Source organism: Oncorhynchus masou, chromosome 22, assembly GCF_036934945.1.
Source record: "Oncorhynchus masou masou isolate Uvic2021 chromosome 22, UVic_Omas_1.1, whole genome shotgun sequence".
Taxonomy (NCBI): Eukaryota; Metazoa; Chordata; class Actinopteri; order Salmoniformes; family Salmonidae; genus Oncorhynchus; species Oncorhynchus masou.
The window spans coordinates 48,981,324-49,008,473 of NC_088233.1; the positions used below are offsets into that span (position 1 = coordinate 48,981,324).

The 27,150-nt window shown below is 43.4% G+C and overlaps 1 protein-coding gene across 1 annotated transcript; it reads right to left on the reverse strand.

The window, feature by feature from the left end:
• Window positions 1-3,729: 3,729 nt before the first annotated feature.
• Window positions 3,730-26,550, reverse strand: LOC135509631 (aggrecan core protein-like). The gene is given in 19 exon segments (XM_064930435.1): window positions 3,730-3,906; window positions 4,211-4,393; window positions 4,757-4,901; window positions 5,138-5,220; window positions 5,560-5,718; window positions 7,676-7,789; window positions 7,971-9,110; window positions 9,337-9,438; window positions 9,568-9,861; window positions 10,152-10,279; window positions 10,523-10,697; window positions 10,884-10,979; window positions 10,982-11,179; window positions 11,305-11,598; window positions 12,917-13,044; window positions 13,679-13,853; window positions 16,765-17,148; window positions 17,582-17,661; window positions 26,480-26,550. Coding segments are annotated over 18 exon segments (3,963 nt in total). The 5' UTR covers window positions 17,655-17,661; window positions 26,480-26,550; the 3' UTR covers window positions 3,730-3,814.
• Window positions 26,551-27,150: the final 600 nt, after the last annotated feature.

Consider the following 27,150-nt stretch of genomic DNA (forward strand, 5'->3'; position numbering starts at 1 on the left):
CACTTTTTATAATTTCTTAATACTGTAGCTACATATTGCAACGAATTTGGGAGGATAGCCCTGATCTGGACTGGAAGCTGGGTCCACCAATTCAATACCTTACCTGTTATGCCAAAATCTCAGAACCCCTTGTCCAGGTTGCTAGGTGTTGGATTAAGGTTTTTACAATATTGCCATATGATATTCATAGTATACAATGTATAATATGTTACATATATATATATATATATATACACAATACCTAAATCAAAGATAACTTGGACACATTACTGAACAGAAACAGACGATTTCAGATTTTATTTGATACTCACATCCAAATCCCTTATTAGAATGTCACACACTGTATAAACATTATCACATGTATCTATGTTCTTTGCACTGAAACACTCATTCAACACACACATGGGCACACACACACACATGGGCATACACCCATACGTTCTCTCTTGTGTGTTTGTTTGTGTCTGTGTGTCTGTGTGGGGGGGGGGGTCTGTGTGTCTGTGTGTGTGACCTCCTTCTGCACTGAGACACCCATCAACCATTCATCAAATGTTGACATCACTTCCGACATGTGAGAGTATTGTGTTGTGTTGAGTGTGTTTGTTGAACGTGCGTGAGTCGGGTGGGAGGGAAGCTTGAGTATGAACCCCTGCTTCCCAAACGTTAAACATGATTCGACCCAAAAGGATCCTCGTCAACTTAACATATCCTCTAACTCCTCCTCCTCTATCCTTGTGCCGTCACAGCTTGTTATGCTACTGGTGTCAATTCATTTTTAAGTGCTTCAGTACCAATTCAACCCCTCATAATTCCCTTCCTGCACACAGGGGGACTTGGGGTCGTGAATAAGATGAATGGAAAACAAAGGCCCTGTTTATTCATTAATCAGAATGCTTGTTATCTGATATCAAAAGCGTTGTTTGAGAGAATTCACAGTGAGAAATAAACAGACATGTGTATGAGCGTATGGATTGTAAGGTCACATGGATTTTTGGACGCTAGCCTGTTCCCATAGTGCTACAGTTGCATCGATGTCATTTTCACCAGATGGTTCTGAAGCGTGGAGATAAAAAAGAGAGCACACGTCCTATCTTTGCCATTGATCACTTCTGTGACAGCGTGGGCATCGCCATTGAGGACTATCCCCATTTCTGAAGTTGTCCGTTTTCTCTTCTTCAAGCTAAAACAGGCTTTGTGGCAAGTGCGCCCTCTACTCGTCTCTGTGTTCGGAATTTAGTACCGAAAATAGCCCAAAGGTCCAGGATGAGAGCACAATACTATGCCAGAGTTGGAGGTACTCTGTTTGATAGTCTCTTTTCATCACATATAGGAGTTGTTCCCTATTTGGTCCTAAGGTCCAACACTAGAAAAAAAGCTAATTATCAAACATAGGGGGAAAAACTAAGGGGGAAAAAATGTGCTTGACTTCAGAGTATCCAGCTGCAATCCTAAACACTTAAAAAAAAACTTTGTTCTTGACTTTCGGTGTCACTCTAGTGCCTTGGGGAGGGATATTTCATTCCCACTCCGTTCAGATGGGACTCCCCAAATAAATAATACTATCCATTTTTTATTGACCCGTCCAACATCTCTTTGAGTCACATCTCCCACCCTAGTCAGAGTATAATACATGAGGGACCAAATATTCTCTCTACCACCCAATCAAAAGACTCCAATGGCTGAACACCATAAACTAATGAACCTTTCAAACGATTCTGACACAAGATGAACCTCCCCCATATCAGTGGTTCTCAACCTTTTTTTTTTGTTAGACTCCGATTCCCTTTTTTGATGCACTTTTCTCTCTATGCGTATTCTGACCTTGAACTTAAGCATGAGACCCCTTCTGGGTAGAGATCTACAGATAAGCCATATTCTGACGTTGACTTAATTCCCTCAGCTTTAAGCGTAAGGAAAGCATGAATAAGGTAGAGTGCTGGTTCCAAGCATGTACTTCATTTTGTTTTTCTCTATAGAAATAACAGCATTCTCCATGCATGGTAATTTATAAATGGATAAGAGCTATTGGTAAGAGCTCGGTAAATGAGCAATCCATTTGGAGAAGGGAATTGTAAATACACTGCAATTGTTTTAGATGGTTTTTCCTTATGACCTCTGAAAATCCCCCCACCCAAAAAAGGTGCTATCTAGAACCTAAAAGGGTTCTTCGGCTGTCCTCATACTAGAACATTATAGGTTCCAGGTAGAACCCTTGGATACCCAAGTTATAGGCTTCTGTATGGCTGAACCGGCAGATGTTGATGTATGCACTTTAGAATTGTTTAATGATAGCCTATGCCCAGGTTTTTCTGTTTCATACAAAAATATGTATCATGTTAAATATTAGCTGCTCTCGGGGGCCACGGTCAGTAATACCCACATTCAATACCCACGTTTACAACTGTCACTTTATTTGTTAGTTCTCTTTCACGTCCGTGTCAGCTGATCCTGAGGGCAGTGGCGGATTTAGTAGGTATAGGCGACATGGGCAGCCCGGGGCGGCATCTTGCCGGGGGCAGCACAGGGCGCTCTCATAAAAAAATTCAGAATGGTGACATTTGCGAGATCGGTTTTCTATCGCTCATTTGCACGTCACGTCATTGATATCATGTCACGGTGGAACAATTAACCTTGTCGGAATGCGCGCCCTGATTCTAGTTTGTGAGCTAGGCAGGCTACTGCCTGGGAAGGTCTCCCACTCAGAAGTACGAGATGGGGAGGGAGGCGGGGGTAGGTTGACCTCAGGTCTCCTCACTGTAAGCCCGGTTGGTTTAGTCTTGACTCTTTTCTATTAGTCTTTGTTACTTCTTTTTGATATTCATGAGTCTTATTTTTGTATATATTTTTATATAGTTTCAAATGTTATGGTTATTTGTGTTGCGTTGTTCCAAATGTAATAAAAATTACAGTCAGTGCAGAATGGTGCTTTTTCGGGGGGGGGGGGGGTCGCTAGCATTAGGCTAACATTGTGCAATCATTTCGGACATGTAGCCTATTTGAATCATTATGGAACTCAGACCACACTTAGCAGGTTAAACCTGGAGCTCGGCGAACGGTTCATAACGACTGGACCGTTGTCATACAGTTCGACGATTAGTAAGGCTTATGGTAGATTTATAGTACTATTGTTCAACCCCTATTGTACACTTTTTTTCCCCACCTTCAAATTTTTCATCGATTGAACTTGAAGATGACAACTTTCCGGATGAATCAAACCAATATATTTCTTTGCGCATAAGGAAACCACGTCTGCAAACCCCATTACGCACCTTCGTAAGGTAAGTCTGAGTACCAACTACTGAGAAGTGCATAGGAAAGGCGTTCACAAGAAAGGCGTAGTTTATTACGGCCAAATAATGCTCTGCACAAAGTATCCTCTCAATTATACATATTCGAGTCTTCCCAAGTACCCCCTGTGGATAGGCCAGGTACCCCCAGGGTTGCTGGTACCCCAGGTTGAGAACCACTGCCCAAATATCCCCCACAAAGGCACAGAGTGACACTCAGAGATCAACATTGTCAGTCGGACTTTCAAAATCATGTCTAATGTGCTTTGGTGTTTATATGTATATATATACACATGATGGGAATCAGGGGTGGAAATGAGGGAATTCAATCATTTTGACATGTAAAGATTAGCTACAGGTGAATTCAAGAATTATTTCATTGGTGGGTTCCCAAAGTAACTTTTCCCCATGTCCACCCCTGGTGGGAACTTTATCTCTTTAGATCAGGCAAAATGGCATTGAATATCAATGTTTCTTTACAAGAGCGGTCCATTTGGTTCTCTTTTAGTGTGTCCCTTCAGTCCTGCTTAGAGAAGCTCCCACCATGACCGACTGTTGGTTGCTTTAGACCGTCTCCTGATGGACCTCTTATGTAGTCGGTTGCTGGGGGTGGCACCAGCTGAGGGAGAGAGAGGCGCATGTTGATGACATCCTTAAAACATTGCTGAATAACCATCAAAGATGCAGGGGTATTCAAAACTGAGCCTGGCGGTCCGGAGAACTGCTGGGTTTCTCTTCTACCTGATAATGAATTGCACCCACCTCTAAATCAGCCCTTGATTAGAAGGGAAAGATTGAAAATCAGCAGTGGAACTTGCTGTGAGACACTCATATCTCGCCTAACTTACTTTAATGAGCTTTTGAATCTGAGTTGATGGGAGTGGACGAGAAACGATGAATTAAACAAGGAAGGTTAGACTCACGTCCTATACACTCCACTTGTGGCTCCTCCCACCGCCCGTCGGGAAGACAGCGTGCAACAGGCGGGTGGCGCCGTGTGAAGCCTGCATCACACTGGTAGAGGACGATAGAGTTGACGGGGTAGCGGTCTCTTCTGCTGCCCATCGGCCTGGCATTGTCCACCTCAGGAGGGGAGTGGCACACGACTGGGAAGAAAGGGGAAACCAGAGGAATTGGCGAAGGAAATGATCTCATGAGATCTGTCTGTTTGTTTCCAGCGATGTCAATAAAGTCAGGGTTTGAATGACACATTGACTCTTCGTTGTGCCCTACAAATAGCGAGCTGAACCAACAACAATAATGTTTTGGGGGGTACCAATTTGTTTTAAGACTCACAGTTTCATCTCACTTCAATTAACACCTGATTAACCCTTATTTGTGCATAGTCACCCCCGGACATCCCTATTTTTCAAAAAGCAGGCCAAATGTCTTGTAGGCTCAGTCACTGACAGCTGACCCAATTAATGTTCTGTGCCCCCTGACCCTCAACCACAACCCCTGCTCCCTACCAGGTTCACTCTTGCAGGTGAAGGGCAGGTGGTAGTTGCAGGGAACATCGTTCCACTGGCCGTTCTCATGCCAGATCATCACTACACAGTCCTCTCCAGAGTTAAAGTAGTTATCCGGCTGGTTGGGCCTCCAGTTCTCAAATTCCTGCATGCGAAGACGTCAACACAGGACCATTTGATTAGAAAGGAGGATAAAATGGAGTGAAGAAGTCAAATGGTAATTTAATACTAATGTCAATAATAATAGTGTTATTCATATTGCATACGCAACTAAAAGTATATTCAGATCTAATTTTTAAAAAGCAAAGTACAGTAAAGTAAAGTAGGGGACCAGAGTAGGGGATACCTGAACTGGCCGAGGGGGGGGGGAAAAAAACTCACCAATGGACTCCCATCTGTCCAGCGGAACTTATTCTGCACGTCCTTGTCATTGAGTCCAATCCACTGATAGTCCTGAGCGTTAGCTATATGGAAAATAGAACATTGAGCTGTCATGTACAGTGTGTATCAGATATGATCTATGTTTGTGCCATGGCTCAGTCGGTAGAGCATGGCGCTTGCAACGCCAAGCGTCGTGGGTTCGATTCCCGCTGGGGCCACCCATATGTAAAAGTAGTGGCCCCAGCCGACTTGTAAGTCGCTTTGGACAAAAGCGTCTGCTAAATGGGATATATTATTACACACGTACACACACACACACACACACACACACACACTTCACAACTAAGACAATAAAGAGTACTTACAAACACAAGCTTGCAAACACACACACACATTTGCACACATCCTATATCTATACTCACAGTTGACAAACTCCTGCTCCTGTTGGGAGGTGATGCTGACCAGGTGGGAGTTGAGCTCTTGGCAGCGCTGCTCGGCGTCGGGCCAGGTGTCTCTCTCTAGAAAGTGCATGTAGCAGCTCCCCATGAACTCCACCCAGCCTTCGGCACAGCCCTGCAGTGCTGCACACAAACCGATTGATAGACACATTAACACATTACCGGCGCTACCATAAGGCTAGCTGTAACCATAGGCTGCGCTACCATAAGGCTAGCTGTAACCATATTCGGTGCTACTGTAAGGCTAGCTGTAACCATATTCGGTGCTACCGTAAGGCTAGCTGTAACCACAGGCGACGCTTCCATAAGGCTAGCTGTAAACATAGGCGGCGCTACCATAAGGCTAGCTGTAACCATAGGCGGCGGTACCATAAGGCTAGCTGTAACCATATTCGGTGCTACCGTAAGGCTAGCTGTAACCACAGGCGACGCTTCCATAAGGCTAGCTGTAACCATAGGCGGCGCTACCATAAGGCTAGCTGTAACCATAGGCGGCGCTACCATTGTGTTTTGTCACACAACACAATGCCACAGATGTCTGAAGTTGAGGGAGTGTGCAATTTGCATGCTGACTGCACGAATGTCCACCAGAGCTGTTACCAACTAATTGAATGTTAATTTCTCTCTCGTTTTAGAGAATTTGTCAGTATATCCAACCTGCCTCACAACCGCAGACCACGTGTAACCACGCAGGCTCAGGACCTCCACATCCGGCTTCTTCACCTGCGGGATCACCTGAGACCAGTCACCTGGACAGCTGATGCAACTGAGGAGTATTTCTGTTTGTAATAAAGTCCCTTTGTGTGGAAAAACTAAGTCTGATTGGCTGGGCCTGGCTCCCAAGTGGGTGGGCCTATACCCGTTGGCCTACCCATGGCTGTGCCCCTGCCAAGTAATTTGAAATCCATAGATTAGGGCCTAATTAATTTATTGCAATTGACCGATTGCCTTATATGAACTGTAACTCAGTAAAATCGTTGAAATGTTTGCATGTTGCTTTGACTGATTCGTTAATGTTACGCTACTCAAATATACAGAAATAACATACATTTTTCTAAACTATTCCAATCTGTTAATTGCACTTGGTTGTTACTGAAATGGTTGTTCCAGTTTAGATGTTTAGGGTAATCTTAGTTTTCCCAACCCTGGCAGTCATTCTGAATGCAGGTTGCAGGCGATTGTTTTTTAACTCTAAATGTCAGATTTTCGTTACTCTGGCTGGATGCCAATACGAATTATGCATCACTTTGCAAGCCAGCATAACACGACTTGCAGGACTCATGTGGACTGTAAAACTATGAGTTTCAGGCCACTGTATTTAGTTAAAACTTGGCCCTCAAAATAAGGCCTTATGAAATATGTATTGTCTTGAATAATAACATTTGAATGGCAACAAATTCACTTAGTTTCTCAGTTGGGGAAGACTGTAACAAAATGAATGCAACAATTATATCTCTCGTCACTAGCAAACACAGTCATGGGTGGTACTGGTAACTCAAATGAAAGGTACCCTGGGAAAATGTGTGCAAATAAGGCTTAAAACCCTACAGCAGGGCTATTCAATTCCATTCCTGGAGGGGCCAAAACATTTCTGGTTTTGTATTTTTGTATGGTTTTTCAAAGAACCACACCATGTATGGTTCTTCAGAGACCCTAAAATGGTTCCCCTATGGTATCACTCTCAATAACAGGGTAGCCTAGTGGTTAGAGCATTGGTCTAGTAACCGGAAGGTTGCAAGTTCAAACCCCCGAGCTGACAAAGTACTGCCCCTGAACAGGCAGTTAACCCAGTGTTCCTAGGCTGTCATTGAAAATAAGAATTTGTTCTTAACTGACTTGCCTAGAGTTGAGTTGTGAAAGGTCGAGATAGCCATATCACAATTTTTCAGGATATAGTTTGAGACTCACGCACCGCCTGTAACGGTATACAGTGCAACTTTCATTTGCATGTAAACACAAAAATAACAACAGATTGATAATAGAGACACCGGAATGTTGAGTGAAATGTCTATGATAGATATGCCGGCTTGTAATCACGTGAATACATCTTGTAACACATAGTGTTGTCAATGACACTCACATGTGCTGCAGTCCTCTCCAGTGAATCCATGTGGGCATTGGCACAAAGCAATGCCATCCTGCACAGAACAGGTGCCTGTGCCACACTGATTAGGCTCACAAAGGTCACGAGTAGCTAGAAAGAGGCAGGGTCAGAATATAATGGGTTGATTAGACAATATGCTTACTACGGGGCATTGTTCATTAGCTGTTAGCATGTGGTGGATGAAGCAAAGAAAACAATGGCTGATCGTAGATACTATAACCAATGGCCTGTTGAACACTTCTATGATCAAATGATCAAATAAGCTTTTTACCGTCAACTACAGCAGGCTCCTCCACCACAACAGGGGTCACCATTGAGACGGCGGTTGCTGTTGTTGGGCTAGAGAAGAATGCAGATGGTGCCGTGACATTGATTGTCTCCATGGACCCTTCTTGCTCCTGCCCTATCTGCTCATGGCCCTCCAGCTCCTGGCCTTCCTCCACCAGGTCCAGGTCATCCCCTCTTCCCATGTTTCCCAGATAGGTGATATGCTCTGGGTAAGTCATGGTAGACCCAGGGGTCAGCACCACGCCTTCTGCGACCGTTGACTCCCCCAGGGAGAGCCCACTGGCTGAGGTGCTCCCTTCATGCTGGCTACTGCCGTCTCCACTGACCTCTACGTAGCCCCGACCCTGCTCCGGACGCCGCCGTGTTGTCACCTCCATCATCCCGTCTTCTGTCAGGAAGACCTCATGGCCTGAGTGGGATCCGTCACCACTGGATGGGAATCCAGAGCCGCTGTGAAAACCAGAAGGATAACCGGAGGGGAAACCGCTTGGAAAACCGGAGGCGAAGGGCTGGTAGCCAGAGACCTCCTGCTCTCCCGAGGGATTCTCGGTCAGGTCAATGAGACCTGAATGCTCGAAAGATATGTCGGGAAGTCCGGAGCCAGAAGTGCTGGTCACATCCCCGCTGAAGAAGCCACCCGATCCGGACACTCCACTGGAGCCACTGACATCCACACCTCCTTGTCTAAACTCCTGTCCGGTGGGCTGCTGCTTGGAGATGTCCACCATCTCTCCGTCCACCATGATGATGACAGAGTCCCCACTACCGCTCAGGTCCCCAGATACCCCACTGCCACTGCCGGATTGGGGAAGGACACCAGACGGTAGCCCACCGCTGAACTCTCCCACACCCACCCCGGAGCCACTATTCCCAGACCCGGTGTAAGTGACAGTGGTGCTCCCCTCTACTGCCTCCTGTAGACCTCCAGAGCTAGAGCCCTGTCCTGACAAGATGTGCCCACTGCCCTCGAATGTGACTTGGAAGCCAGACCCGGAGCCCTCGCCACTGGCCCCACCAGATGTATCTCCGCTACCAGGGGTTCCACTGCCACTACCACTGGTAGAATGCTCAGTAAAGCCTGAACCGGACACATCCACAGATACAGGTGGTACAATGGGGCTCACTGAAGAACCACAGAGAGAGAACAAAGGTAAAAGAACATGTACTATTAATTAACTTTGACTAGAAAACAGCTTGTGCATTTAGATTTTAACAGAGGTAAACATGCTAGTATGTAATTCTCTTTCACTCTACAGTTACGTTTGGCATGGTCGGCAGGATAAATGTGCAGGAAATACTAGCAGTGATACAGAAATCCTCGTTGACCACTTAATATAGAGATATGTTACCAGGAGTCAATTGGTCCGTTCTGGTTGTCATGTTGATAATTTCCTCCTCGACAACTACAGTAACGTTGAGTCTGGTTTCAGTGTGAATAATCGTAGGTTCAGCTACAAAATAAGAAAACCAACACAATAAAATGTTCATGCTTTTAACAGTGGCTGTATTTGGGCTGAAACAGTTTGAGATTTAACAGCCACCCTATTGATGACTCTGAACATATCCAAACTCATACATACCTCTGAAGCAGTATGCGTCGTATCTGGAGTGCTGGTCAGGGTGTCCCGTCTGGTTGGGGAAGGCGTAGATGGTGTGTACCCCAGCCTTGCCTCCTCCACAGTGGGGCCTGGGGTTGTGGATGGGGTAGCGGATGCTCCGGTCCTGCAGCCAGCCTGGACGGCACTTGTCAAAGCCCTGTCTCCAAGCGGCATAGAGCTGCCCTGTGGTGGCTAGCGTGGTGTTGAGCTTCTGACAGTGGGCCACCGCCTCCTCATAGGAGAAGCTGTCATAGTCGCTGGTGTAGAACAGCTCCCCTGAGAGATGAGGGAGAAGAGAGAGCAGGTGGTTTTACTAGGGCGACCACATGTCGGGACAGTCCCGTGTGGGACAGTCCCGCATTTTGTGCCGCATGCTGTCCCCAAAATATCAATGCAGCCTATGCTGTCCTGTGAATGTCATGCAAAATCATCAAGTTTGGGTCACCGCATTTGGATATTTTAAATGTAGAAGAAGAAGAAGAATTCTCTCAACATCTGAAGCTAAGCTCTGAAGAAGAAGACGAAGGAGAAGAAGAAGAATAGGGTCCATGCACCATGTCACTGACCCTTGAGGCGGTCCACATAGCAGTAGACATCGTATCGCTCGGTAGCGGGTCTCAGGCCGTAGGACCTCACGCCTGGGAGATGCTCCAGGTTCCCTGAGCACTTATCTCTGGGTGACAGGATGGGGTACCTGACCACAGGAGAGAGCAAACTGTCACTATGCAGGTCACGGTTGACGGTTAACGAAGCAGTTCTACTAGGGTCCTCTTTAGGAAAAGAGACTAGAATGTCAAATGTAGTTTTTCCGTTATTTCAATCAGAGAATTTCTGCAATCATGAGGAAATATGCAGGAAGGGATTTCTGTAAAACCAGAATTGTGCAAATCTACTGAGAAGGCTACTGGACTACTGAAATGTAACCTATCTATCTCACCTGACGCTCTGGTCCCTGAGCCAGCCTGCATCACAGTGGTGGAGCCCTGCCTCATAGGCTGCCTGGAGCTGCTGAGAGCTGGCAATGACCGCACCCACACTCTGACAGGCCAACTGGGCCTCCACGAAGGACAGGGCATAGCGACTGGAGCCAGCACGGTAGTGGAACACTACACCTATATTGAGGGATGGAAGGAGGGAGGGAGGAGTAGGAAGAGAGGGAGGTAGAGAGAAAGAAGGGAGATAGGGGAGGGAAGAGACAAACAGAACCAAACACAGAATTTGTGTTATTACGCTTGAAAATGAAAATGGCAAAATCTAAACAATTTCCACCCTGACGTTGACCAGCACAATCTGCTAACCTGTAGGAGACATGGCAGTGTCATTGTCACGAGGGAACTCGGAGGCCACATTAGGTTTAGCTGTCACCCTGCTGATGATCTCTTCCCCCACGACCTGACCTTGGCATATGTGTCATTCACACTGGGGAGGATGGGTAAGGGCAGTTCCATGCTGGTGGTGTCCAGAGGGGCTTGGGTCAGAACCTCTCCTTGTGCCTCAGCCTCTGGGGCAGTGGTACGCCCCAGGTAAACCATGGGGCCAGCTGTGATGGTGGCCACCTCTGGGAATGGGGTCGTCTTGACTTCACCGTCTTCTTCTGTGAAATAGACCATTGGCAGCACGAAAAGTTAAAGCCACACTGTGTTACTGGAAATCACTCTGGCTATAAGACACCCAAATGAAATTCACAATTACATCTTCAACACTTTTTTTTACACTTACCTTGGTAGCAGATAGCGTCGTAGCGGGAGTCTGGGTAGGGGTAGCCTGTCTGGTTAGGGAACAGGTACACAGTCCTCACTCCAAGTAGTCCTCCACCGCACTGCGGCCTGGCAATGTTGATAGGGTAGCGGACGCTTCTATCTGCCAGCCAGCCCGCGTTGCACACGTCCATGCCAGCCTTCCAGGCCAGGTGCAGCTGCCCTGTAGTGGCCAGCTTGGCCCCTAGTTTGGCACACTGGTCCATTGCCTGGTAAAAGGAGAACTTCTCCACGGACATGGAGTAGAACACTCTGCCTGGGGATGATGTAGAGGGGAAAGCAAAGAGTGAGAAACAGAGGCAGGCAGGCAAACTGACAAACAGAAAGTTATCTGTCATGATTTCTGCTTCTTACTTCTCAAGCAAATATAATATATTAGGCTAGCTAGTTGGGTAGCTTTGTATGGCAAGTATATCAGCAATCAACATCAAGTTGATGCCCAGCTAACGATTCCAGGGAGAGAGAACATTTTTGCAATTTTACATGTAATGTTCCCCTAATGTTTGTGTCCAGTTTTCCGTTAGTCATGGAAACATTATCTCTATTCTAGCAAAAACCTTCTGAGAACCTTTTTAGCGTGTTTTGGTGTCTGGGTATATAATGTCAAACAGAATATACCCAGAGTGTGGTTACCATGTTCCCAGAACATACAATATTCATCTTCTAGACAAGTTATATGGGACGTTGCGAGAACATTCAGTTTCCAGTTTTCCGAGGGTTAATGGAATATTACATTAACGCCCCTCCAAACGTGCACAGAACATGGTTGCCAGGTCTCAGAATATACGATATTAATGTTCTAGACACGTTCTAGACACCCCCCCCCCCCCAAGGAAAATGGTTTCATTAAACGTCACGCCTTGTTACTGTTGCCAAGACAATCAGGGCTCTGATTAAATATTCAAGTTAAAACACTGTATGTCAAATGCACTGTGTGTGAGTATCCCTAAGCTTGTCAACATATAAAGAGATATGAATTGATCAGTGGCTCAACAATCAGGGCTCATCAATCAAGGCCTTGATTGGATCGGCAACAGTAATAAGGTGTGATGGGTAATGAACTATTTTGGGGGGGGGGCTTGACAACTGACACACAGAAATGTTCCCATGAAACGTGTCTAGACCATTAATATCTTATGTTCTGAGAACACGGTAACCATTTTCTTTGTATTGTTTGGGGGGATATTCGTTGAAAATACTTCTAACCCTCAGAAAACTGGACACAATTAATGTTCTTGCAATGTTCCCATGAAACATGACTAAAACATTATTATCTTAAGTTCTGAGAACATTGTAAGCATGTTCTGGGTAAGTTCTATTTCACCTGAAAGGAAGGGTCTTTTGGAAACATTCTTCACATATCACGGGTACATTCTCTAAAGTTGTGGGAACGTTTGTTGCTGGCTGGGTGTAGCTCATTTTATGCTTTGCATAATACTTTGACTTCAAATGATCATGCCCCTATTTATATGCTATAAATCATTTAACTTAGATGCCTATCTACATGCAACACAAAACAGCTTGCATAATGACCATAATAACTATGACAAACTATAAAATTTGTTGTTGAGTACCTGACATCTTCTGTGCGAAGCAGTACACGTCATAGGTCTCGTTGACCTCTCTCACGCCGTAGGTTCGCACGCCTGGGAACTCATCCTTGTCTCCAAAGCAACCCTCACGAGGCTCATGGATAGGGTACCTTGAGTAGATCATGTGACATGGCAAAGAAAAAAATGTGTATACACATGACACATCAATTAGTCTGAAATTATATATCTTTTAAAAATCCCAAACGGTTATAACGTTGTTTCATTCCAAACCATGGTTTAGAACCCCCGTACTCAACTGGCAGACTTTGGTCCGGAACCGGACTAACCGGAACCAGATCAACACGGGGATAGTAGAATTGCAGTAAATGAGCTTCAAAACAGAAGAAAATGCCCCATGCAAAATGTGTAGAATTGCAGGAAATTAGCTTTAAAACTGCCAAATGTTGTCTCCGCCAACAAAAGGGGTGTGAACAGTTTGGGGTTGCATGGGTTGCGAGGTGGGGGTTTGTTACTACGCAAAAAAATGACAATATCCATCCGGACTTTTGCCACCTAGGAAATTTGTGTGACCGGACCTTCTCAAATAGTACTTGAGTATCCCTCGTCTAGAACAACATTTCACATCCCCATGAAACCCTTCAGGTTAGTTAATTTCTACAGTATATCCACATGAAAACATGAAAGATGGCTAACCTAAAAGAAGTATGACTGACAATAGTGCACACTGGCTTACATAAAACAGTCATGACAGATACGGTTCACAGTTTAGTATGTCAGAATTACCTGACTGTTTGGTCAGATAGCCAACCAGCGTCACATTGGTGGAAGCCATCGTCAAAGGCAGCCTGTAGCTGGGCTGGGGTGGCGATTGTGGCACTGTTCTGGATACAGGCAGCCTTGGCTCTCTCAAAGTTCAGAGTGTAGCGTGTAGAGATGGCTCGGTAGTGGAACACAATACCTGGAGAGGAGAGAACAAATTACCCCCACTGTATTGTTACTGATTACTATACAATTTCAGAGGGTAGGCTAGTGTATATATGAGGAAGAGTTGCTATTGACGGGAAATTTCACTCCAAAAATATAATATAATGTTCAAAACTCAAAAGTTCTTAATAATATCCTTTTTGGGATAGGGGGCAGCATTTTCACTTTTGGATGAATAGCGTGCCCAGAGTGAACTGCCTCCTACTCTGTCCCAGATGTGAATATATGCATATTATTAGTAGTATTGGATAGACAACACTCAGAAGTTTCTAAAACTTTTTGAATAATGTCTGTGAGTATAACAGAACTCATATGGCAGGCGAAAACCTGAGAAAAATCCAACCAGGAAGTGGGACATCTGAGGTTTGTAGTTTTTCAAAGCTTGGCCTACTGAATACACAATGAGATATGGATGAAGTTGCACTTCCTAGGGCTTCCACTAGATGTCACCCGTCTTTAGAAACTGGTTTGAGGATTCTACTATAAAGGAGGGGCTCATGAGACCTCTTTGAGTCAGTGGTCTGGCAGAGAGCCTTGGTCTCATGACGCACGCTCCCGACAGTTACTTCTTGTTCCAGTGCTTTTCTGACGACAAAGGAATTCTCCGGTTGGAACATTATTGATGTTTTATGTTAAAAACATCCTAAAGATTGATTCCATGCATCGTTTGACATGTTTCTAAAGGACTGTGGAATGGAACTTTTCGAGTTTTTGTCTGGATGAAGTGCCTGCGCCTTATTAAGATGGATTACTGGGCTGAACACGCTAACAACAAGTGGCTATTTTGACATAAATTATGGAACTTTATGGAAGAATCTGAGAACGGAGCTCAGAAACGATAAAAGCCAGGAATATCCGCCATTTTGGAATCAACAAAGTTAGAAACAACAATATATAAATATTCTGATTTGACAATCAAATCAGAATATTTATATATTGTTGTTTCTAACTTTGTTGATTCCAAAATGGCGGATATTCCTCGGGCTTTTATTGTTTCTGAGCTCCGTTCTCAGATTCTGAGAAATCTGACACAGCGGTTGCATTAAGGAGAAGTCTATCTTTAATTCTGTGAATAACACTTGTATCTTTTATCAATGTTTATTATGAGTATTTCTGCAAAATCACTGGATGTTTTGGAATCAAAACATTACTGCACATAAGGTGCCAATGTAAGAGATTTTTGGATATAAATATGATATAAATGTGCACATTATCGAACAAAACATACATGTATTGTGTAACATGATGTCCTATGAGTGTCATCTGATAAAGGTCATCAAAGGTTAGTGATTAATTTTATCTATATTTCTGCTTTTTGTGACTCCTATCTTTGGCTGGAAAAATGGCTATGTTTTTTCAACTTGGCTGTGACCTAACATAATCATATGTTGTGCTTTAGCTGTAAAGCATTTTTTAAATCGGACATGGTGGGTAGATTAACAAGATGTTTATCTTTCATTTGCAGTATTGGACTTGTTAATGTGTGAAAGTTACATATTTCTAAAATATATTTTTGAATTTCGCGCACTGCCTTTTCAGTGGAATGTTTTTGAGGGTTCCGCTGCGCTAGAAAGGTTCATATCAGATGAATCCATGTCCCATGCCACTGGATTCAGCTATATGCCTCAATCTTGAATAATAACCAAATAATTGACTGATTTTATTTGGCACTTTCCTTTGTCAAACTTTGATTTTGGAGTAAGATGTCCATGTTAATCTTAATGTGTGTGAGAACCCCCAACACAATGTAGAGTACATCTGAACTAGAATTAAAGACAATCTAACGATATTTTATGTCAAATAAATCTTGTTCTGGATAGGGTCTAGTTTCCTGAATTTCCGGCTGACTGACATGCCCAAAGTAAACTGCATGTTACTCAGGCCCAGAAGCCAGGATATGCATATAATTGGTAGCATTATATAGAAAACACTTTGAAGTTTCTAAAACTGTTAAAATGATGTCTGAGACTATAACAGAATTGATATGGCAGACGACAATCTGAAGAAAAACACAACCGGAAATCTTTTAGGTCCCAGGCTCTCATAATGGAAAGCTATTGTTCCTATGTAATTCCGTCTCCCAGATTGCAAATCCTATAGCTTCCACTAGATGTCAACAGTCTTTAGTCAAGGTTTCAGGCTTGTTGTTTTAAAAACAAGCAAGAATTTTGAGTTTTGGTGAGGAAAGCACCGGAACAATATCACTCTTTCGGCATGCGAGGGAGAGGGCGTGCGCTTACTAATTTTGCTTTCCTATTGAACATACTACTTTCCGTATGAAATATTATAGTTCATTTACATTTTAGAGTACCTGAGGATTGATTAGAAACATTGTTTGACTTGTTTTGAAGAAGTTTAGTGGTAGCTTTTTGGACTCCTTTGTCTGCATGTTGAACGAGTGGATTACTGAAATCGATGGCACCAACTAAACAGACTTTTTGGGATATAAAGAAGGATTTTATCTAAGAAAACGACCATTCATGTTGTAGCTGGGACCCTTGGGATTGCAAACAGAGGAAGATCTAGTAAGTGTAATAAGTAAGTGACTTATTTAATTGCTATTTGTGATTTTATGAAGCCTGTGCTGGTTGAAAAATATGTTGATGTGGGGCGCTATCCTCAGACAATCGCATGGTATGCTTTCGCTGTAAAGCCTATTGTAAATCAGACAACGCAGTTAGATTAACAAGAATTTAAGCTTTTAAATTATATAAAATACTTGTTCATGAATGTTTAATATTACGATTATTTATTTGAATTGTGTGCCCTCAAATTTCACCGGATGTTGTCGGCTGGTGTCCCGCTAGCGGGACGCCTGTCCCTAATAGCTTGAGATCATACCAACAAAATGCATTCAGAGCCTGTAGTTACACTCCAAGTCATACCTTGAACCTGGATGTCCACCGAGTCATGGTTTTCCTCAATGCCGTGCATGACCTCACAGCGATAGGTGCCTGAGTCCTTGGAGCGTAGCTCCGTGATCTCCATGGTGATGTCGGTGGGCACCAGCGGGTAGTTGGCCATGGTGACCCGGTCTAGATACTCCGTCTCCACGTGAACTTTGCCCTCCGACGCCACCAGGATGAGGGTGGCCTTGCCCTTGGTGATGTATGTCCACTTGATGCGGTGGGACAGGGGGTCGACAGTGGGCGTGCCCGGGTTGTTGATTGGGTTGTCGTGGAAGTAGCAGGGCACCACCACCTTCGTGCCCATCAGAGGGCGCAGTGGCACGTCCATGGGGATGCTGACACTCAAGGTACTGTTGAGATCTTGGGAGGATAGTATGAGATTTATTTTTACGTTATATTAGTAGATCATGTAGGGAAGATATTGCCCTACAGTAAAGTGGATTAAATTCATGTCACCTGCCTGCATTATTCCAAACCCTATCCTAAGAGACTATAAAACACTTTTGCTTTTGTATTTGGTTTCAGCAGTGGGATACACATACAGTATATAACAGAGGCCCTGTTTGAATAGCTAGAACTGCGTTCTTCCCTATTTGAACGCAATGCATCCTTCCCTATGTCCTTCCTTAATGTTTATTGGATTTGATTGGATGAAAGCAGAGGAGTGGAAAGCTTGCATACATCTATTCATGTTGGATCAGGGATTACTTCATGGAAAGGAGGAAGGAACAATGCTTTTTCCATAGTATTTGAATAGGGCCGGTGAACAATAGTGATGCAATATAACACATACCGCTAGGGTCTTCAAATGATATTGTTGAGGTGACGAAGGGCAGAGACACACACAGTAGGAGCAAGGAGATCATGGTTTACCTGTGATGGAAGAAAAAATTGTCAGTGAAAAAAATGGCTGTCTTGTCAGATTTGGTGAGGTACTGTCATTTAGCCTGGTCAACTAGACTGAGCTCTCGTTTTGGTTGACCAGGCTGACTGCAAACGACACAAAGGCCTCACATTTTTTTTTATGGGTTCCAATGGTGTGTAAAAAGCCTCATTAGACCACAAACGGTTGCTGTTCTCTGTTTAGCCAGGTGGTAGAAGCACATGGCTGTACTCGTTTATATCCACGAGATGATTGTGATTGTGATTGGGACCGAACTTTACTTTACGGTGACCTTGCAGTGATTTCCTTCTTACCTGATTCTATTTTACATTTAAGCTTCAACAGAATATACATTCCCACATGTATTTTGTGTCCTGTGCCGGGTTGACTTTCGCCAGGCAACATCTGTTTAAATGATTCCAACTTGTCTGGTGTGAAAGGTTTTACCAGATAGTTTATTTACATGTATTCTTCAGTACAACACAGCTACTTTTCTCCTTAGTGGCACTGTATTCACACAGGCTAACTGCTACTATATATCAGCACAGGCTGGTTGTACTGTGCATTACCAGTGGAAACATCATGTCAAAAATCACTTCCCCCATTCTCAAATACCACTTACATGTTCATCAATGAATAAAACCCCTCTGTCCCTGGCACAGGATATGTTCTCAGCGCAAAAAAAAATAATTTCAAATGTATACAGCATGGGAAGTCTTTATACAGTAGCTTATAGGAAAAGGGAAAAACATGATTCAATATGTGTTTTTTTTACAGGAAGAAATGAAATACTCAGTCAGGGCAGTTTTCCAGCGGTTCTCAGATACTGGCCCTTTCAGTGTATCGTAGTCTATCTGCCTCCAGTCACTTCCTCTCTGGCTAGTGTGTGTGTGTGTGTGTGTGTGTGTGTGTGTGTGTGTGTGTGTGTGTGTGTGTGTGTGTGTGTGTGTGTGTGTGTGTGTGTGTGTGTGTGTGTGTGTGTGAGAGAGAGAGAGAGAATAAAAGCTGCCTTGATGGTGGATAAAAGCATGGGTATTCCACATGGGCAGGGATGTTACTGGTCACTTCAGCTGGGATGCCTGGTGGCCTAATGGGTCACTGGGTGTGATCCTGCTCTTCTATGTCCAGGGGGGTAAATAAGGTAGAGGACAACCTTCCCCAAAATGTGAGGGATGGGAGTGGAAACTATAGACATATTAACTCCTGAGCTACTGAGTCTGTTATGCCATTTAGCTTAGGATTGTACCTATACTTTCTCATCTCCTTCAGCACACGACAAAACAATCATCTTGATCAGTTTGGGTGACAGAAAGGGCAAGTCAAAGGCTGTAGATATCAGATAGGCATTTAGAGGTTATGGAACAACTGTGTGCTGTAGCTCACAGTAGGCAGAGATGGCGTCAAGACCAGAACTCTCAAGGCCCAGATCCATATCTGCATTCGAGTATGGTAAAAACTTAAAGTGTTACCAATGGTTGCGAAGTGTTACCAATGGTTTCCTAGTCTTGAATAGCTCTTGGAGAGAGTGAGCCACTGTGACCCAGGTTTATTTCTTCTCTGCTTTCCACCACAGCCTTACAGTATCTTCATTGGGTTACATTTTGAGGGGGCCCATGCAGTCCAGCAATCCTTTGATAGATTACAAACTAGACTCATTCCAACATCCAGACACAGATGGACTCTACCCTACAAGGAGATTACATCATATCTGTCCTTCTTCATCTCAGTCCTGGGTTGAGTTCATTAGGCACCAAACGAAAGAACACGGACTGAAATATGGAGGGACTACCGGGACTTGTCCAATCATCAATCATTTTAATATTTCTTTGCAATGTTTAAATAAAATATTACCTGCCCTAATGAACACTACCCTGAGGTAAATGAAAGACAACAGAGGGAGGCCAGAGGAATTCAGAGGCTAGTAAAGTCAGTCTCCCAAGTTCAAAGTTCAAAAGTCATTCCACCCAAGTGTATCACAAGTAGGTGTGACTCTGCTCACACACAGTCATGTACACACAAACATAAATCCACACTGGGGTCATATCCTATAAAAGTTCACTCACACACTCACACACTCACTCACACACACACACACACACACACACACACACACACACACACACACACACACACACACACACACACACACACACACACACACACACACACACACACACACACACACACACACACACACACACACACACACACACACACACACACACACACACACACACACGCCTAGACAAGTTCACACACGTGTGTGAGAGCAGGCCTGCATTCTCTAAGTTTCACAATCTCAGGAAATACAGCTCCAACATTCTGTAAGTTCCACACACTCATGAAATAGAGCTCCAACATTCTCTAAGTTCCACACACTCAGAAAATACAGCTCCAACATTCTCTAAGTTCCACTCACTCAGGAAATACAGCTCCAAAATACAGCTGTCAGAGATCTAACTGGGTGGATCAGCTCAGTTATATTTGGGAGGAAACACTAAATGGCACATGCACATGAAATTGCAGATCACCTCACAACTGTAGAACCTCCAGCTAAATCATAAAATTAGCTATATTCTTCATAACTCCTCTTAGGGCTGGATTCAATCTGTATTGCATAAGTATGGCAGGTAAATCCATTTGAATTCAATCACTTTTTGATAGCATCATATTTCATTTAAACAAAACATTCCATACAGTACATGTTTGCCCATTGAAGAAGTATTCAGAAAGGGACTTGGAACTGAATGCCAAAACATTTAGGAGATCGAGGTGCTCAAAGTTGACCAAATTTTAGCACACCCCACCATACCATGAGACATCCGTGCCTTCATTACTGGAAAAGATAAACGGTTGAGTTTGATATCGTTAAAAGGCATACAGAGCTGTCAAACTATTTCATCATTTCTTAAAAATAAAAATAAACTTTAATGTAAATGATCTAAAAACCTGTAAACTCCGATTTTTTTGTCATATTTGCATACTGTATGTTGTAGCTTAGACTCTACTTTACATCAGCTGAGGTTGTGTTGTTCCCGCCATCGGTTGAGACGCAACATTCTCTTGAATGCAGGGTTGGTGTCCTTTCAATGATAGAAATAGAATTCATAGAATGGACCTATCCCTTCAGACCACTGCAATTTAGCTGGTACTCCATTAAAATTCAAATTGAACTTACATTTGAACTTCTAATTACTACCACGAAGATGGCGGCCGGTTCACCCACGGTCAAATGTCAATTCAAATTGTCGCGTGTATTCTATGATCTATGTTTCTATGATTTCAAAAGCTTTCCGGCGGAAGATTGACAGTATAATTTAAAACAACTGATATTACCATTCATGTTAACATTCTCTGATGTGTGGACCTCCAACCATCTTTGTGGCACCATTCGAAAGTTGACGTTTTAATTGTATTCCCATTTTAGTACATTTGTCAGCCAAAACATGACACCCCACTCTGTATTCAAGAGCGTATTGTGTCTCAACTGATGGTGGGAAAAACACAAAAACCTTAGATGATGTAAAATAGGGTCTAAGCTACAAAATATGTGAATACACCTGTTTAGATCATTGACATTGAAGAAGAAAAAAAAGGACATTTCAACAGCAACAAAAAAAATCAGGAAATTCTAAAACAGTTTGGCAACCCTGTTGGTAAGTTTATAAATTAGATCAATCTCATCCATTTGTCTTTTCCAGTGATGAAGACATCGATGTTTCATCATATAGTGCGGTATGCAAAACAGTTCAAATTTGAGCACCTTCATCTCTTGAATGTTTTGGCATTCAGGTCTAAAAAGTCACTCTCTGAGCACTTCTACAATGGAAAAATATGCATGAAACGTTTCATTCAAGTCAAAAGGGGTGCTGTTAAAAAAAAATTGAATTCAAATGAATTTACCCTTGTGGAAGACACGCGTTATAGCTCGATGGACAGTTAAAGGCAATGTTCCCACATTTGCGGAGACTGCATTCGTCGGCTCAATCGGAAATCACCTTTACACGTGGATCTAACGTGGATCTTCCGTGATATGACTTTGAATCCAGCCCTTAGTTAGGACAGTGACTTTTTCTGGAACTCTCAAAATCTTCAATCTATTTAGAACCTTCTTTGAAAATCTAGAAGGAGAAGGGCTTTGTCTGCCTGATAAAGACGGACTTTATGAAATGTTCGAATAATCCAATGATTTGATCCCAGCATTCCAACTGAGCTAGATGTAGTTCTAAACGTTGCTTTGAATGCATGTACCACACAACTAGTAGCTAAGGCAACGTTGACCATAACGTTAAGTTCACAAAAGGAGGCCTTTCAAGAATGGATTTGATGAAAATCCCTCCCTGAAGAATTAGCTGCTCCCTAACACAGTTGCCATATATAAACACACAGCATGGCCAACCAAAACCGTATCCCTGGGTTTACTGTAGCATATTACTATATATCTCTACAGGTATCCAATAAATCCACATGCTCTTTCAAGGAATGAATTAAAACCTTGCCATCCTCCAACCTTCACGATCTACACTCCCATTGTAAGCCAGCCAAGTCTGGAGCGGCAGCCGTATAGGTCTTCTACCCCTTCTACAGTATGTCCATTCAGCCAGTGTGGTATGTTCCGTTCCCCATTGAGGTGGAGGCCAATAAGGCCCTGGTCTGTTCCTGCCGTGGTGGAGCCCTGTGAGTTTGGATGAATGCAGGGCCCTGGGAGGGTGTTGGAAGCCAAGATAAACATGGGTCTGTGGGGGCTGTATTCCTGAGGAGGCCCTTAAACCCGCCTGGGTCTCTGGAGACCACAGGCACCATAACAGAGTGGACATTGACAACAGAGGCCCTCAGAGGGGTAAAGGAGCAGGGGGCTGGGGAACATGCCCATTGCCCATCATAGACCTGTATATAAAATATTGTTGAAACAATTGATTTTCAGGACAAACTCTTAAAATGAATGATCAAGGAAACAAAACATGTATGTGAATATTCTAAATTATTATATTTCATCACTTTTTCCAAATTCAAAATGGGGAAAATACAACATTTCCCAGAATGCCTTAGTTTAACCCTGAGGTTTACCCTGAGGCCTTCAAAAAGAAGCCAAACAAATGAAAATATAGATCTATGAATATATTTGGCTATTCTAAGCACTAAGGTTAAAAGAGTATATGAACATTGTTTCCAGAGAAAGTGATATATTCTTTGGTATCTGGAAGTGTGACCTATCAGAATCAATGAAACCTCATGTTCTATGACTGAGTGGAATTTTCTTTAAATTGCACTCAATTAAATTCTACTTCCTCCCGCTCAAACTCAAATTCAATTGGAATTTCAACTCATGAGTTGGACACACACACACCCAATGCAGATACTGTATGTAAGTGGATGTGTACAGTACATAGGTGTGCATGTACCGTATACACACAGATGGGCACATACATGCATTTGCAAATACACACATGCACTCGTGCATAAGCAAACACACACATGCACATGCGTGTCATACACACGCCCACACTAAACATGATATAGTAGCATATATTTTCTGACTTCATGGTTAGGAACAATTGATCATTCATGCCGTGTCTTAAAAAAAGCATTACTTTTACGAATGTGTATTTATGGCGGGGATAAAGAGACTGTCCATAGTTGTCCTGATATTTTCCCTTTCTGTAGAAATTCTCATAACCAAACTACTGTATTTATTGATTAAAACTGTTCAAACTATGGCACAATGCATTCCTAAACTGTTATCAAATCAATCAAATGTTATATGTCACCAGAGCCGAATTACCTTCCAGTGAAACGCTTACTTACAAGCCCTTGACCAGCAATACAGTCAATGTGTCAATGTGCAGGGTAGCCTAGTGGTTAGAGTGTTGGACTAGTAACCAGAAGGTTGCAAGTTCAAATCCCCGAGCTGACAAGGTAAAATCAGTTAACGGGCAGTTAACCCACTGTTCCTAGGCTGTCATTGAAAATAAGAATTTGTTCTTAACTGACTTGCCTAGTAAAATAAAAAAATATATTAAAAAAAACAGTCAATATATAGTCAATGTGTGGGAGCACCGGATAATTGAGGTAATATGAACATGTAGGTAGAGTTAAAGTGACTATGCATAGGTATTAAACAGAGAGTAGCAGCAGTGTAAAAGAGGGGGGGGGCAATGCAAATAGTCTAGATAGCCATTTGATTAGCTGTTCAGGAGTCTTATGGCTTGGGGGTAGAAGCTGTTAAGAAGCCTTTTGGACCTAGACTTGGTGCGCCAGTACCGCTTGCCGTGCAGTAGCAGAGAGAACAGTTTATGACTATGGTGGCGGGAGTCTTTTTTTAAATGGCCTTCCTCTGACACCGCCTGGTATAGAGGTCCTGGATGACAGGAAGTTTGGCCCCAGTGATGTACTGGGCCGTACGCACTGCCCTCTGTAGTGCCTTGCGGTCGGAGGCCGGGCAATTGCCATACCAGGCAGTGATGCAACCAGTCAGGATGCTCTCGATGGTGCAGCTGTAGAACTTTCTGAGGATCTGAGGACCGATGCCAAATCTTTTCAGTCTCCTGAGGGGGAAAATGCTTTGTTGTGCCTTCTTTATGACTGTCTTCGTATGTTTGGACCACGTATGTTTGGACCATAACTTGAAGCTCTTAACCTACTCCACTACAGACCCGTCGATGAGAATGGGGGCGTGCTCGGTCCTTCTTTTCCTGTAGTCCACAATCATCTCCTTTGTCTTGATCACGTTGAGGGAGATGTTGTTATCCTAGCACCACACGGCCTGGTCTCTGACCTCCTCCCTATAGGCTGTCTCGTCGATGATCAGGCCTACCACTGTTGTGTCATCGGTAAATTGATGATGGTGTTGGAGTCGTGCCTGGCCATGCAGTCATGAGTGAACAGGGAGTACAAGAGGGGACTGAGCACGCACCCCTGAGGGGCCCCCGTGTTGAGCATCAGTGTGGCGGATGTGTTGTTACCTACCCTTACCACCTGGGGGAGTTTCCCCATCAGGAAGTCCAAGATCCAATTGCAGAGGGAGGTGTTTTGTCCCAGGGTCCTTAGCTTAGTGATGAGCTTTGAGGGCACTATGGTGTTTAACTGTAGTCAAGCTCAAGCTGTAGTCAATGAATAGCATTCTCACATAGGTGTTCCTTTTGTCCAGGTGGGAAAGGGCAGTGTGGAGTGCAATAGAGATTGCATCATCTGTGGATCTGTTGGGGCGGTATGCAAATTGGAGTGGGTCTAGGGTTTCTGGTATGATGGTGTTGAGGTGAGCCATGACCAGCCTTTCAAAGCACTTCATGGCTACAGACGTGAGTGCTACTATGGCACAGTGCATTCTAAATCTGTTCAAACTACGACACAGTGCATTCTAAATCTGTTCAAACTACGGCACAGTGCATTCTAAATCTGTTCAAACTACGGCACAGTGCATTCTAAATCTGTTCAAACTACGGCACAGTGCATTCTAAATATGCTCAAACTACAGCACAGTGCATTCTAAGACTTCCAACAGCCGAATACTGTAACAGCCTTAGCTGATACATGCAATACATGCTGAAAACTGCAACTAACAATTCAGTTCAACCTATACATTTTCAATAAAAGCAAAAAATATTCTAATCAGACAGACATCTTTGGGAAACATCCTCTCAAAGAAAGATCCAAATATTTAGTTGAATGTATAGTATTACTCGAACAAATCAAAATTTGGCTGCCTTCTGCCTCTGTCAGAAATGGTTAGGAAAGGGAGTTCAGCCGTACAGTTACCCTCTAACCCAGGGGTGGGCAATTCCAGTCCTCGTGGGCCTGATTGGTGTCACAGTTTTGCCCCAGCCCCAGCTAACACACCTGACTCCAATAATCACCTAATCATGATCTTCAGTTTAGAATGCAATTTGATTAATCAGCTGTGTTTGCTAGGGTTGGAGAAAGAGTGTGACACCAATCAGGCCCCTGAGGACTGGAATAGCCCACCCCTCTTCTATCCCCAACTGGTATAGTAGCCAGGAAACACACTGGCCAGTGGCATCATGCTCATGCTCACTGCCCCTGAACAAGGCAGTTAACACACTGTTCCTAGGCCGTCATTGAAAATAAGAATTTGTTCTTAACTGACTTGCCTAGTTAAACGAAAGTCAAATAAATCAAATAAAAAATTGTCATGCCGTGCCCACAACATGTGCCCCCTCAGTTTTATCCATGTATACACTGAAAAAATACAAAAGATATTGTTTTCGTTTGCACACAATTAATCCAAAGAAGTCACATTTCACCAGTGGCTCTGACACTGACTATGTGAGTGACAGCAGGGACAATCAAGTCAGCACAACAAAGCACGTTAAGCAAAAGGAAAAAACAACATAGCATGTAAACAGAATTTCACTGCAGTTCCATGTTAAGAAATAGATTGAGCTGCAGGAAAACTTCTGAATTCTGATAAGCCATGTACACGTTTTTATTACACAGCTTATCAGCTTAAAAAAAACGATTTGCATGTTTTTTTGTGGTTTTTTTTACTCTCTAAAAGCTTTAAAACATGAAAACAAAATGCTTTTATCTATATTTTCTATGTGTTACTGAGGTCAAGGTACATTTTATTCGGTCCAGCACGCTCATCCCCTCTTACTAGCAGCACTGGATGCTGCCCAGTACCAATGATACTGAAAACAAAACTTTACCTTGCCACTGTCCTCCAAGTCAAGGAAAAACGTCAAGTTATCAAGAGGTCAAATTGTGCCTCTTGAAAAGGATATGTTTTAGCGCAGTATTCTTGTCCCTGACTGGATTGGTACTGTATAACGCACCCCTGTAGTAACGTACCGTTGATGCGTCGTGACTCTAACCTGTGAGCCAAATCCTTATGTGTTCTGACTGTGTGCTGCTCCCAGATGTGCTGGGAGTTGAAGGAAGCTTTATTCAAACGGAGTACCAAGTTTAGCAGTGAGAGAGAGAGAGAGAGAGAGAGAGAGAGAGAGAGAGAGAGAGAGAGAAAGCGCGAGAGAGAGAGAGAGAGAGAGAGCGAGCTGTAGTAGAGAGGTAGTGTTGAATCGTCTTGCCAATAGTGTGAGGTCATGCAAACAGTCGGAGGATTTGAAAACCAAAGCAGTACCACGGAACCACACTACTCTACAGTACTAGTGAATGGTTGCTATTTGATAGGCTGTGTTCACAATAAAGGTGAAATTGGCATGAGGCTGATAAAACTAAATCCATTGATGTGTTGGACTGTGCTTGCAATAATATTAAAATAATATGATAGAACATTTTATTATACAGTATCAGTAAACCTGGGACACATTTCCAGTTAACCCTTTACAATATGAGTGCATCTCTCTGGAGAGTATAACAATTCAAACATTCACATTCAGGTTTGTGGACTTGCCATTCACTACATGAGAGAAAAGACAAAAGGCTAAGTAGATGCAAAAGGATCCACAATCTTTCGTAATATGAGCTGACTGTTTGTACTGAGGCCAAGCAACTATCTAAGC